The sequence below is a fragment of the Pipistrellus kuhlii genome, unplaced genomic scaffold (assembly GCF_014108245.1).
Source record: "Pipistrellus kuhlii isolate mPipKuh1 unplaced genomic scaffold, mPipKuh1.p scaffold_m20_p_2, whole genome shotgun sequence".
Taxonomy (NCBI): Eukaryota; Metazoa; Chordata; class Mammalia; order Chiroptera; family Vespertilionidae; genus Pipistrellus; species Pipistrellus kuhlii.
In genome coordinates this window covers 160,490,901-160,503,897 of record NW_023425515.1, presented here as the reverse complement: position 1 = coordinate 160,503,897, position 12,997 = coordinate 160,490,901, and the positions used below count along the sequence as shown (strand labels likewise).

The 12,997-nt window shown below is 35.6% G+C and overlaps 1 protein-coding gene across 4 annotated transcripts in view; it reads left to right on the top strand.

Annotated features, from left to right (window-relative positions):
- The window catches only part of STIL (STIL centriolar assembly protein), a 43,756-nt gene extending 30,967 nt beyond the window's left edge, over positions 1-12,789 (top strand). For 3 of the 4 annotated variants that reach the window (XM_036446274.2, XM_036446270.2, XM_036446272.2), the window contains 4 exons: positions 1,319-1,550; positions 4,882-5,098; positions 8,279-8,529; positions 11,757-12,789. In XM_036446274.2, the coding sequence (XP_036302167.1) occupies positions 1,319-1,550; positions 4,882-5,098; positions 8,279-8,529; positions 11,757-12,546 (1,490 nt within the window). In that variant the 3' untranslated portion in view covers positions 12,547-12,789. The remainder of the gene's footprint in view (positions 1-1,318; positions 1,551-4,881; positions 5,099-8,278; positions 8,530-11,756) is intronic. The other variant, XM_036446273.2, reaches the window with a different exon arrangement.
- The last annotated feature ends 208 nt before the right edge of the window (positions 12,790-12,997 follow it).

The window sequence follows — 12,997 nt, the reverse complement described above, 5'->3', positions numbered from 1 at the left end:
TGTGTTGTAGAGGGATGATAGTGAAGGAGCTGTGGATATTGTGAGCTAAATAAACATACCAAAAGTGCAGTTTTCTCTTATACCCTCTTGTAAAATTCTGTACATAATTGTATTACAGTTTATCTTCTGTATATGTCATAAACTGTAAGCACCTGGAACAACATAACACCTAAAGCAATGTGTGCTGAATAAGTGATAATCAAGTAAAGTTACTCACATTTGAACTTAATAATATATTCTGAAATGATTTGAAATGTTTTCAAGCATGATATATATAGAATTTAGTATTTTAAAACTATGGATTCATATTCAAGGTTGTTACTTATATGCAGAAAAATAAATTATTGATTATTTAGATTAAATGGCTCTTAGAAGCACATTTATTCTATAATAATACGTAATTCCCCAAAGTATATATAATGATATATATTCAGAAAGAGTAGCAGTGCTTTTGTAACTTTTTCAAAATTGTCCCTAAAACTTTTTAATGTTTAGTTGAATACTAGATTAAATCATTCTTGTATGAATATTTTCAAAAAATTATGCATGTGGGTCTCAAAGTAGAGTTCATTTTGACTTGGATTTACTTTTTTGTTTTAGCTATTTCTTTAAATAATTTTATAAAGCAGTATTTCCTGAATTATAGAATGTGTACTGCTGAGTTCAAAAGATGACTTGGAGTGGTATACCGATGAATATTTTACACTTTGTAGGTATATTCTTAGAAGTATCAGGAAAAGATATAACACTTCTATGATTTCTTGGAAATGATGAAGCTAGGTAAAAATTGAGTTGACAAAAATAGCAAGCAAGTAATACATGCAAATAAATTATGCAACTGATCCATAAAATTTGGGAAACATTTGATTTTTAAATACATGCCTTATATTACGTATGTCTCATACATCTCTAAGATTGCCTTATAAATATTGCATTTAAGTATCAAAATCAGAAAGCCTAGAGATTTGTATTTTATATATTTTCTGTTTTTTAGAGCAGCGGTTATCAACACACATACTCACACACACACACATACACACGCACACACCCCAAATTGTATTCAGAACCTTATATGTAAGACATAGCTCTTAAGGAATCAGGGCCCAGAATATGCCCTTCCCCCTTTATACCCCAGTTTTCTATTTTTTCACCTTTCACTTAACTCTTTGTGACATTTCTGAGGTAATATAATCTGAAACCAGTTCTAGGTAATTGTGTTAAAATAATATAGACAGTCTTTCTTAACAAAAGTTTGTCAGAGAATTGTTTTTGTAGTGGAATATTTGTTTCATTATCTACTAAAACATTTAATCTCCAGGTGCTAGCTTGTTTTGGAATGCAGCAGGTGATCATCAAGAACCTGACTCTCAGCTGAAGCAAGATGATACCAAGATTTCCAGTGAGGACATGAATTTTTCTGTTGATATTAATAATGAAGTCACAAGTCCTCCGGGTAGTGCATCTTCATTAAAAGCAGTTGATATTCCCAGTTTTGAAGAGAGCAACATTGTTGTGGAAGAAGAATTTAATCAGCCACTTTCTATATCCAAGTAAGGCTTCTTTGACTCAATATTTATCCCATTTTTTTTCTTTGTAAATTCTAAGATTCTTTTGGTGATCTAACTCATGTGCATGTTAACCCATGCCTACATCTACATTTATCTCTTTATGTATCTATCTGTATTTGAAAATCCTTGACTTCATACCAGTCTTCTGATTCCAATCTTACACCCCTTTTTCTTATTTAAAATTTCTTTTCCCAACACTGAAAAACCTGGCTCTTGTTATGTACATTACACTCAGTCATTTGGTCCTAGTATACACATAAAGTAGTTTCAGCAATACTAAAAATTCTGAATTTTACTAGAGTATATTTACTAGAGTATATTTACTAGAGTATATTTGCTTTAGCCTTATAATATTCAATGAAAATACCTTTTTTTGTAGTTATTTAGGTTAGTTTTTCTTCCTTATTCCCTTATGTTATTTTTTTTGCATTGTCATTAGATGTTACTATTTGTACTCCCTCCATATTCTGGTTGATTTTGTTTTTTTCAGTGTGTGAAACTCTGCTTCTAATAGACCAAGCTATATAAAAAGGTATACACTCAGAGAATTGTTTCCTTTTCATATGGGCTATCTTGATTCTAAATTCTGCTTTTCCACTTTTTTACATTGTATCACTTTAGTTACTGGCTTATCTTTCCTGTATTTGTTTTGTACAAATGAGCTTATATATCTGTATTTTATATTATTTCTTTCTTATATGAAATGTAGAAAAGTAGCATGCCATAGATGCTCTCCTAAACTCTTTACACTTGGCAGTATATATTGGTAATCACTCCAAATTGGTTCCTAGAGATCATTATATAGCAGAGATGTTAGCTATATAATCTGTGGTATATTTTGTGAATATTTTCTTCCAGTTTGTCAGTTGTCTGTTGACCTTGTTTGATGTTTTTTGCCATGTAACGATTTTTTATTTTAGTCAAATTATTGAGTTTTTCCTTAGAAGTATATCTTAACTGATGTCTTACAGAGATTCATTTCAGCCAATAGTTTGAGATTATCATGTACCAAATGAGTGCTTGACAGTTCATATCAAGTTAAAATTAAATAGCATGGGGAAAAATTGAAAATAGCTGAGTTTTAAAGAAGGGGTATGGCCGGGACCGGTTTGGCTCAGTGGATAGAGCGTCGGTCTGTGGACTGAAAGATCCTGGGTTCGATTCCGGTCAAGGGCATGTACCTTGGTTGCAGGCGCATCCCCAGTAGGGGGTGTGTAAAGGCAGCTGATCGATGATTCTCTCTCATTGACGTTTCTAACTCTATCCCTCTCTCTTCCTCTCTGTGAAAAATCAATAAAATATATTTAAAAAAAATAAAGAAGGGGTATGGTTAGAAAATCCATACCATATCTATAAAATAAAATATGTGAAGATCAAAACTTGCTTTTAATAATCCTATATAATAAAAGAGTAATATGCAAATTGACTATAACTCCAACACACAAGGTGGCTGCCCCCATGTGGACAGAAGATGGCCAGCAGGGGAGGGCAGTTGGGAGGGACTGGGCCTGCAAGGGAGGGCAGTTATGGGCAATCAGGCCAGCAGGGGAGGACTGTTGGGAGGGACCAAGCCTGCAAGGGAGGGCAGTTGGGGGCGATCAAGCCTTCAGGGGAGGACAGTTTGGGGTGACCAGGCCTACAGGGGAGGGCAGTTAGGACAAACAGACTGGCAGGGGAGGGGTTAGGAGGTGATCAGGCTGGCAGGCAGAAGTGGTTAGGGGCAATTAGGAAGGCAGGCATACGAGCAGTTGGAAGCCAGCAGTCTTGGATTGTGAGAGGGATGTCCTACTGTCCTACTGTCCTTGAGGGGTCCCAGATTGGAGACGGTGCAGGTTGGGCTGAGGGTCACACACCCCCATGCACAATTTCATGCACCAGGCCTCTAGTATTTAATGAAATGGAAATACTCATGATGTAATATTAAGTTTTTATTTTATTATTATTATTATTTTTAATATATTTAATTGATTTTGTACAGAGAGGAAGGGAGAGAGATAGAGAGTTAGAAACATTGATGAGAGTCATTGATCAGCTGCCTCTTGCACACCCCCTACTGGGGATGTGCCCGCAACCAAGGTACATGCCCTTGACCGGAATCGAACCCGGGACCCTTCAGTCCCCAAGCCGACGTTCTATCCATTGAGCCAAACCGGTCCCGGCTAATATTAAGTTTTTAAATGCAACTTAAAAAGCTATAATATGATTCAGTTTTTTAGAGAAAATGTATATGTATAGAAAAAAGTATAGATGGGAACACTGAAAAATTAATAGGTTATCTCTAGGTATTAAATTACCTGCTACTTTTCTTTTTTTTTTTTTTCTTTCTTTTTTAATATATTTTATTGATTTTCCACAGAGAGGAAGGGAGAGGGATAGAGAGCTAGAAACGTCAATGAGAGAGAAACATCGACCAGCTGCCTTCTGCACACCCCCTACTGGGGATGTGCCTGCAACCAATGTGCATGCCCTTGACCAGAATCGAACCTGGGACCTTTCAGTCTGCAGACCGATGCTCTATCCACTGAGCCAAACCAGTTTCGGCTACTTTTATTTTCTTCATACTTGGTATAACTTTAAGCAGTTACCTAACTAACCTCTGTGCCTCAGTTTCCTCATCTGTCAAATAAGGATAAAATGTAGTATCTATCCCATAGGTCTTTTTGCTAAAGCTAATATGAGATGATGCACCTGAAAGAGTTTATGTCCCTTTTTGCCAGCTAATATTTATTATTACTTTTTCCTATTTTCTACAATAGCCACATATTACTGTTCTTATAAGAAATGTTTTTAAATAATGTTTTCCATAGTTATTTTTTTAAATATGTATTCTAGTTTTAAAGGTAATAAATGTTCATTTTAAAAATACATAAAAGTATAAACAAGAAAAGTATTACCAAATATGTAATGTGATTATAAATGTCAACTTAGGAACTCTCATTTGACAAGGATCTTAACTGTTTTAAGACTTGAAGTAAACAAATAATACATTAAAAATTTTTAGAGTATCTAAAAAATACTAATTAAGCCTTTCCTATCATTAAACTCTAAAAAGCATCAAGTTTAGGAGAAATCAGCAGGTTGTTTGCCAACTTTCTAAGAAAGTTGTCTAAATATATTATAAATAACATAACTCAAAAAGGTATCATGACCCAGCTTATTATATACAGCCTATCGAGGTGAGATGTTCATCACTGAGAACTAAAAATGCAAACTAGAATACTGCTTGAGTCTTTCCTCTTTCTTCCATAGTTACTGTACTTTGTGAAAGGTACCTTGAGAATTAACACTTACATTATATATATTTCCTTTCAAGCAGCTCTTCTCCAGTTGTGAGAAAAGAACCTGATGTGCCTGTGTTCCTTCCGAATTCCCTGCTGGCAGAGCGCACAAGCATGTGCTTACAGAGTGGACCAACAGAGGGTGCTAGTAACAACTCTGTAACATTAGAGGAACCAAAAATTGAGCAAGTAATGCGACAATCCTTGCCTCATCAAACATCAGATAACCAGAAAATATACCAGGATTTATTGGTAAGAAAATGTAAAGCATTTCATCTCTTGTGAGATAGTTTATTTAGTCTAGGATATACTAATCAAGCTTTTCCTACCTTTAAAACTGATTGGGACCTTGACATAAAAAGGTTTTCTGCAAGTTAATGATATAATTTATTTCTTTTAGCTTTTCATAAATTATGATCATCTAAATTCAGTAATTTACTATAAGTTTTCCAGTTATCAGGTACTTAGCCAGGAAATAAAGCTTTATTTTAAAAATAGAAATGATGATATTAGGCCAAATTCAAACTGAAGTTAGTACCATAAAAAGTAAGCAAGAGCTGAAACCAGTTTGGCTCAGTGGATAGAGCGTTGGCCTGCAGACTGAAGGGTCCTGGGTTCGATTCCAGTCAAGGGCATGTATCCTGGTTGCGGGCACATCCTCAGTAGGGGTTGTGCAGGAGGCAGCTGATCGATGTTTCTCACTCATTGATGTCTTTAACTATCTTTCTCTCTTCCTCTCTGTAAAAAATCAATAAAATATTTAAACAAAAAAGCAAGCAAGAGTTTGCAGAAAATTTGAATATTGGAAAGAAGTAGAATATCTGTGATAATATTTACTGATTTTGGTTTAGATAAGCAGCATTTTATTAAATACTTAGCCTAGTCTACGAAACTAACTAAAGTAGATAATATAAAAGGTGAATATGGCAGTCTCTGCTTTTGAGAACCAGAATTTTTGAGAACCAGGGGAAATAATGCATGGATACCAGTAACAAACAGCTCTAGGGCAGGTGGAGAAGTGCTGTAAGCAAAGGCAGCACAGACTAAAAATAGATAACTCTGGTTGGAGGAAATAGCTGTCTTGGAAAAGTTAGAATGTAAACTGGAATATAAAGGTCACATAACCCTGGCTGTCACTTCTATCCAAATTGTAGACTTTGGAACATTTGATTTCTTCATTTAAAATTGAAAGCTAATTAAGTTTACTTCACAGGACCATAAGATTTCCTCAATGAACACACATTCATTATTTGCTTGCTAGGTCCTAGACTGATTGTGAGCAGCTGTGTGCTCAGGAAATGAAATGCGCTTTAATACCAGGAGGACAGAGATGATAATTCATTCTCACTCAAAGTGAGAAAAGGAAGAAGTCAAATTCTGAAAGTAAAAAGTAAAAAAAAACCTACAAAATGTATAACTAAAACATTACCATTTTTTTAAAATGAAAGTGTGGTTTAAAACTTTTGTTTATAAAGAATTTATAAGTCCTGGAAACACTTGAAAATAGTACTCAAGCAATTTTAAATCTGAAGGTTTTAAATGAACAAGTGCTGAACAGACATTATTTTTTCTTTTTTTTAAATCAGTACCAAAACTTTATTTACAGATATTGAGAATTTAATTATTTTATTTTTAAATTAAGTTTACTAGGGTGGCATTGGCTAGTCTATAATAATAAAAGAGTAATATGCAAATAGACAAAATGGCAGAACAACCAAACAACCAATCAGCATAATATGCTAATGATATGCTAAGGCTGCTCAACTGCTCACTATGATGTGCACTGACCACCAGGTTAGCAGATGCTCTGACCAATAGGTTAGCTTGCTATTGGGGTCTGGCTGATTGGAACTGAGCAAGATGGGCCAGACACACCGAACCAGTTTGGCTCAGTGGATAGAGCGTTGGTCTGCGGACTGAAGGGTTTCGGTCAAGAGCATGTACATTGGTTGTAGGCACATCCCCAGTAAGGGGTGTGCAAGAGGCAGCTGGTCGATGTTTCTCTCTCATTGACGTTTCTGGCTCTCTATCCCTCTCTCTTCCTCTCTGTGGAAAATCAATAAAATATATTAATAAAAATAAAAAATGGCTCTGCAAAATGCACAAATAAAACATGCATAAAAAAAAGAAAAAGAAAAAAAGAGATGGGCCAGACACATCCTGGAGCCCTCCCATGGTCCTTCCCTGGCCTGATTGTGCACCGGTGGGGTCCCTCAGCTTGGCCTGTGCCCTCTCGCAATCTGGGACCCCTCTGGGGATGTCAGAGAGCCTGTTTCAGCCTGGTCCTGCAGGTCACTCCCCTTGGGAGGGCACCAGATGCAGGGCTTATGGCTGGTGAGCACTTCTGTGGCAGCGTGAAGCTCTCCCAATTGGGACTGATTGAGTGCAAACCCATACCAGGCACAATGGGGCTGGGATGAGCTGGAGCAGCAGGTAGGAGCTACAGGTGGTATTGGACTGCAAATTTCAGCCCAGTTTCTGCAGGCCACCCAGAGGGATCCCACCCATGCATGAATTCGTGCACCAGACCTCTAGTAAGATAATATAGGTTTCAAGTGTAATTCCTATGTTATAGGATATGTATATTGCATTGTATGCTCACCACCCATGAACAGACATTCTAAGTTTCCTCTAGGGTAAGGTGACCAGATGTCCTGCTTTTGGTGGGACAGTCCCAATTTTTAACAATTTGTCTTGCGTCCCATGGCGTTTTAAAAAAGCCCCCTCATTTCAGTTGATTTATCATTTATTCAGTGTCTGCTATATGTGTGATGAATAAGAAATAATCTCTACCCTTCAGTAAGAGAAAGGATTATATCAGTAATTACAGAGATATTGTGGGATGTCTCCTGACAATGTTATATAGCGTTCCAAAGATACGTTAGATGCCAAAGATATGTTCTGGGAGTCTTGGGGAAAGTCCTTTTTTAAAACGCCATGGGATGCAGGACAAATTGTTAAAAATCAGGACTGTCCAGCCAAAAGCGGGACATCTGGTCACCTTACTCTAGGGTCTGATGAAATTATTCATTAGGATGAGCTGATTTTTTTATTTTTAAATATATTTTATTGATTTTTTATAGAGAGAAGGGAGAGGGATAGAGAGTTAGAAACTTCTATGAGAGAGAAACATCGGTCATCTGCCTCCTGCACACTCTCCAGATGTGCCTGAAACCAAGATACATGCCCTTGATTGGAATTGAACCTGGGACCCTTCAGTCCGTAGACCGATGCTCTATCCACTGAGCCAAACTGGTTAGGGCAGGATGAGCTGTTTTTATTAAAAATCCGATAATACTTACAAATGTACTTCATACTTCAGAATTTGGGAAGATATTATTTTGCTTTTCTGTGTCCTTATGCTTTTATTTACATTTTTATTTGCTGTGATTGTTAGTGATTTTTCAAGTATGTTCTTTTTTTTTTCATCAGGGTCAAGTGAACCACCTATTAAATAACTCCTCCAAAGAAACTGAACAACCATCTACCAAAGCAGTGATTATCAGCCATGAATGCATCAGAACCCAAAATGTTTACCATGCAAAGAAAAAAAAACATGATTCAGGACTGGTGGACAAAGATTGTGTTCTTAATGCAACCCTGAAGCAACTAAGAAGCCTTGGAGTAAAAATTGATTCTCCCACTAAAGTGAAAAAAAATGCACATAAAGTGGATCATGCCAGGTAATTTTAAAATTTGTTTTAAATGATGAGTAAATTTTAGATGTATTGTAGCAGTCTCATGAGAACAGGTATAAGCTTGCCATTCATTTCAGTTGATTTATCATTTATTCAGTGTCTGTTATATGTGTAATGAATAAGAAATAATCTCTACCCTTTAGTAAGAGAAAGGGTTATATCAGTAATTACAGAGATATTGTGGGATGTCTCCTGGTTAAAGATGGCAATGATATGCTCTGGGAATCTTGGGGAAAGAGAAATGAGCTTTTATTCATTTTGGTGTCTGGAAAGTCCTCCTGGAGGGATAATAGATGTGCCAGCATCTGGATAGTAGGCAGTTGTGCCATCTAAAAGGCAAGAGTATAGTCACATGAGCCTTACCAGTTCCAACTTGTATGTTCTTCTGTCAGATTCCGCTTCATCAAAGTCGACCTTAACACATACTTGTTTTTAAAGATGATAAAATCTGGAAATTATATTATGGTTAGCATGTTTTCTGTTCATTGTTTTTGTTGCTGTAGTTTAGTTATAAAAGTAATAGTCTCATGATTTTAAAAAATATCAAATAATACACAAGAATACCAGATAAAATACAAAAGTTCCCATTCCCCAAACTTCTCAGACTCCTCCAACAAGATTACTCCTCTTGTTTGTTTTATATTTTTCTAGAAATGTTCAAGTATATACATGGGTGATGAGTGTTGTGGTTTCGATTTTCTTGTTTAACATTTATAGCTTACTTTTTTTATAGGCATGTGTAGTTCTTTCTCATGCATTTAAACAGCTGCATAATATTCTGTGGGACCCATTTACTATAATATAGTGAACCCTAGTCCTCTATTAATAGCCATTTAGTCTGATTCTCTTATTTCTTATCTTAAGCAATGCTAAGTGAAATCATTCTACAGGTACTTGTACAAGTACCTTTGCAGGATAAATTTCTACATAAGCAGGATCAAAGGATATGTGCATGTAAGATTTTGGTTGCCATTAGCCACCAAAATAGTTGTACCAGTTTATATTCCTCCCAACAGTGTGGGAGAGTGAGTCTAGCATTTATGAGGTAGACGCTATGTAACATCTGTTGGAATGCACAGATCACCTGCTATCTATATGGAACCCTTACATTTTGGTATGGCTGCCTTTGGGTAGTAGTTTTTAGGTAATATATTTCTTCACAGTGGCCACCCTATTTTATTTATCTTTAATATATATATATTATTGATTTTTTACAGAGAGGAAGGGAGAGAGATTGAGAGCTAGAAACGTCGATGAGAGAGAAACATCGACCAGCTGCCTCCTGCACACCCCCCAGCGGGATGTGCCCGCAACCAACGTACATGCCCTTGACCGGAATCGAACCTGGGACCCTTCAGTCTTCAGACTGACGCTCTACCACTGAGCCAAACCGGTTTCGGCAAGGCCACTCTATTTTAATGTCTTTAGTGTGAAACATTGAAATTAACATGTTTTAGTATATAATGAACTTACTGAATTAGAAGTTTTTATTTTTCAAATTATTTACATTAATATTATCTATAGATATGTATTTTTCTGGTTGTACATGTTTTCTAATTTAATATGCAAATTTCTTAATTTTAGTAAATAAGCAAAGAAAGTAGAAAAGGACTGTATGTTCAGAAGATATTATCAGTATAATACACTATAAAAGTATAATGTCTAGATAAATTGGTAGTATGTCTTTCATCTTATTCAGTCTCCAAAGTATTAAGTACCAAGAAGGTTAAGGAAGAATTCTTTATAAGGACCAGCAGTACTGAGCATGCTTTCCCATTGCTTGATGATGAGATGACTAGTTTCAGAGAATACTAACGATGAGAATGAAAATACCTGATAGTTAGTTGGGTTTTGTAGAGGTAAGGACGCACATAGTGGCTGGCACATATAAAACAGCTGAATTTCTTCATTGAAAGATATGGAAAGTTATAGCTTATTCTTTACCTAGAATATACTCAAATTAGTACTCACCACCACCAAGTAGTACTCAGCTCTAATTTTTAGGGAACAGAAAAACAGGTAGCAAAAATGCAAGTTGCTGAATACAGTATAATAAATAGTGGTTATGAAACCCCAGAAGTAAGGCAAACCTGATCTCAGCTTGCCAGTTACTAGCTGCTCAACTTACGGAAATTAGTTAAAAACCTCTAATCCTCAGTTTTCTCAACTATAAAGTAAAGGTAATAATAGTTCCTACTTTTATTGATTCGGTAAATACTTAATTGAATGCCTGCTACCAGGCACCAAGGGATACTATAATGGGGACAGAAATTCGTGGACTTTTCCGAGAGAGCTAGACAATAAATAAGAAATGTGAGTTAATTGATAGATAGCCATCATTGGGTAAGGAGAAAACAGAAAAAGTAGGGGAAGGGAAATGTGAGGTATTAGAGTGGACAATAAAGTTGAGATATTTGATATGGATGACCTCTCTGAGAAAGGTTTCTGTGAGGATTAAATAAGATAATGAATGTTTAGCAGAGTACCTGGCACATAATAAGGCATCCATAAAAATTAGCAGCTATTATTCTATACATTATTATAAATTCTATGTATTATTATTCTATATATTATAAATTATTAAAAATTCTATATATTATTATTCTATATATTATAAATTAGCAGCTATTATTCTATATATATGATATAAAGGGAAAGGCAACATTGAGCTAACACTAGCCAAAGTGAGTTGAAGGTTATTTCTAGAAAGAAAATCAGTGTATACACACAAACAGTAGTCCATATCTAAAGACTAATTGATGTTTATTTATTATAAATAGAATCTCTTCAACTATGAAAATTTTAATATTCTTAGCTATTTATAATACAAGAGCTTGTAAATGTTATATTATCAAATATGTTTTCTATTTTATTTATTTATTTATACTTGACCAATATTTACTTTACCAATGATTTTTACATTTGGGGGCCTATATTTTCTCTGAAAACCATGATTGATGTTTAAATTTAGGAAAATTAATTTGTGTTCCACTTTCAGTTTGTGAATCATGATTACCTTCTAGGTTATCGTATTTATCCCTTGAATGTATCTGGGTCATTAAGACTTAGGTGTTTGAGCACTCTGATAAAAAAAAAACACCAAAGCCTTAGAGCCGAAGACTTTTTGTTACTTAAAATGGAACACATTTAGAATAACACTATTTGATACTCAAAATAAGATAAATGATGGCCTACTCCATTTTGTCTTTCAGTGTGTTGGCATGCATCAGCCCTGAAGCAGTGATCTCTGGATTAAACTACATGTCATATGCTAATGTTGGCATGAGTGGCTTAAGCCCTAACAGTGTGGATTTGAGCATGGAGGCAAATGCTATAGCTCTGAAATACTTAAATGAAAATCAGCTGTCACAACTGTCTGTCACTCGATCAAATCAAAATAACTGTGACTCATCCTTTAGCTTTCTGCATATTAATACAGACAAAAGCACAGTAGGGCTTAGTTTAATTTCACCAAACAACATGTCTTTTGCAACCAAAAAATATATGAAGAGATATGGGCTTATACAAAGCAGTGACAATAGTGAAGATGAAGAGGAACCTCCAAAGAATACAGATCACAAGAGTGAACATTTATTGAATCAGAACCCCACATGCACACCTGAGCAACTTGATTGTCAGAAGGAGCCTTCTAGGAATGCCTGTGAAATAACTAATTGTAATAACTGTGAATCCTTGGGCACCCCTAGAGGTATGCCAGTATTGAAAAATATTACAAATGAAGCTGTTCAGCCAAAAGCAGCACAGCAGTTGAATGAAAACCCAGCTTTTTTATTAAAGAACCTTAAGTCAAGTCCTGCAGTGAACCTCCGAACTGGAAAAGCAGAGTTTACCCAACATCCTGAGAAAGAAAACGAAAGGGACACTCCATTTTTTCCTGAAAGCTTGAAACCTTCTGAAACTTTAAAGCAAATGAATAGTATAAATTCTGTAGGCACCTTCTTAGATGTTAAGCGTCTCAGACAGTTGCCAAAATTATTTTAAACCTTTAACTCCCTGCCCTGATAGGAGGACTGGGTGTCTTCGGAAGATACTTATAGAAGCCAGAACTCTTTGGTAGTTTGGGGATCTCTAATTAAACATGGGTCATCCTGTTTGTTTGTTTTTTATAACAGCTGATTGCAAAGAGTGAACAAGTGACCTAATTGTAAGATGGCTGGCTGGTCAGAGGGCTAAGTTCTCTTTGTTAAAGAGCTTTTAATGTCACTGAAGCCTTTTTAAAACAAAAACTCCTAAGAGTTGTTTCAGCAAATTTAGGTAAACAGATCCATCCAACTCTGGATCTGAACTGCTCTTTATACTGTAAATTTTGAAAAGTAAGTTTGTTTTCCTAGCGTGTTGCGTCTCTGCATCTACCCAGTATCACCTAAAAGAACTAAAATAAAGTTATCATGACCCTGATTAAATTAGCTAGATCAATACTTACTAAGTTTAA